The sequence below is a fragment of the Salvelinus sp. IW2-2015 genome, linkage group LG19 (genome assembly GCF_002910315.2).
Source record: "Salvelinus sp. IW2-2015 linkage group LG19, ASM291031v2, whole genome shotgun sequence".
Lineage (NCBI taxonomy): Eukaryota > Metazoa > Chordata > Actinopteri > Salmoniformes > Salmonidae > Salvelinus > Salvelinus sp. IW2-2015.
The window spans coordinates 38,146,690-38,148,098 of NC_036859.1; the positions used below are offsets into that span (position 1 = coordinate 38,146,690).

General features: G+C 45.1%; 1 protein-coding gene across 2 annotated transcripts in view; it reads left to right on the top strand.

Moving 5' to 3' along the window:
- Positions 1-1,409, top strand: part of zgc:136930 (thread biopolymer filament subunit gamma) — a 6,856-nt gene that overhangs the window by 1,997 nt on the left and 3,450 nt on the right. For both annotated transcript variants that reach the window (XM_024010349.2, XM_024010350.2), the window contains exon 5: positions 246-371. In XM_024010349.2, coding sequence (XP_023866117.1) covers positions 246-371 — 126 coding nt within the window. The remainder of the gene's footprint in view (positions 1-245; positions 372-1,409) is intronic.

The following is a 1,409-nucleotide window of genomic DNA, read 5'->3' on the forward strand; positions in this document are numbered from 1 at the left end:
CCTGTCTGTCTGTCTGTCTGTCTGTCTGTCTGTCTGTCTGTCTGTCTGTCTGTCTGTCTGTCTGTCTGTCTGTCTGTCTGTCATAACACAGCATACTTTTTGATACTTTCTTGTAATCTGTATAGTTTAACACTACTGAATGGCAACTACCTGGTATCAAGTGACAAAATGGCGCTCGTTTAAATGAGCTAATCCCAAAGAACGTAAATAGTGTTTTAACAGGGAGCGTCTCTCTCCTCTTGCAGATGGAAGAGATACAGACCGCTACTGCCAAGAGTTCGGAGGCCGTCTCAGAGGCCAAGATGGAAATCTCAGGGGCCCGGAAGGAGCTGCAGGCTTTCGGTCTAGAGCTTCAAGGCCTGGTCACTGCAGTGAGTGGGACCCTCCATCTTACTGCTTCACCTCACACACACACAAAAAAACAACCCTCTTTACAGTAAAGTTTTGGGGGTGGGAGGGGACACCTAACATCTTGATCTCAAAGTCTTGGTCTTATCTCCCGAGTGGCGCAGCGGTCTAAGGCACTGCATCTCACTGCTAGAGGTGTCACTACAGACCCCGGTTCGATTTCAGGCTGTATCACAACCGGTTGTGATTTGGGAGTCCCATAGGGCAGCGCACAATAGGCCCAGTGTCGTCTGGGTTTGGCAAGGGGTAGGCTGTCATTGTAAATAAGAATTTGTTCTCAACTGAATTCCCTAGTTAAATACATGCAAATAAAATGCCTCACTGTGACCACATGGTGAATCTCCACCAGAGTGCTATCACAAGTCCAATTTCAGAAGAGAAACCACCTGCAGTAAAACATCTGAGTAAGACCTTGTGCAAAACGTACCTCAGCCAACAAAGCAAAAAAAAAAATTCACACGGTTCGCCAGCTACACCGACTGTTTAACTGCTGTTTCAGTACACTGCTTCCCAGCAGATCACCGTCAGACTTTATGATAAATCACGTCAGGAAGTAGTATGCAGAAGACACAGGAAGTGGTTGAATCAGTATCTGGTTCTCTGAGTGACAGGAAAGTCCCACAGATGACACCAGCTCTGAATGTGCCAGACAGACTTCCTCAGAGAGGAATTGATTTGCAGTTGTTTTTTTTCTGTTGAAAGAAAATGCTGTTCCTTTCTTAAACAAGAGATGATTTTCACTGTCTAAAGATCTTTGCTCATCCAAGACATTACAACATGCAAATACAATAGGTACTATAGATAAATACTGGTGTAGAATTCATCATCTCTCTAATTATTCCCCAGCTCACTCAACTCTCTACTTTCCATGTAATCCCTGTCTTTCTTTCATCTCCCTCTCTCTCTTTCTCCTCTTTCCATTCCTCTCCCATTCCCACACCCTCTCTTCTCCTCTTTCCATTCCTCTCCCATTCCCACACCCTCTCTTCTCCTCTTTCCAT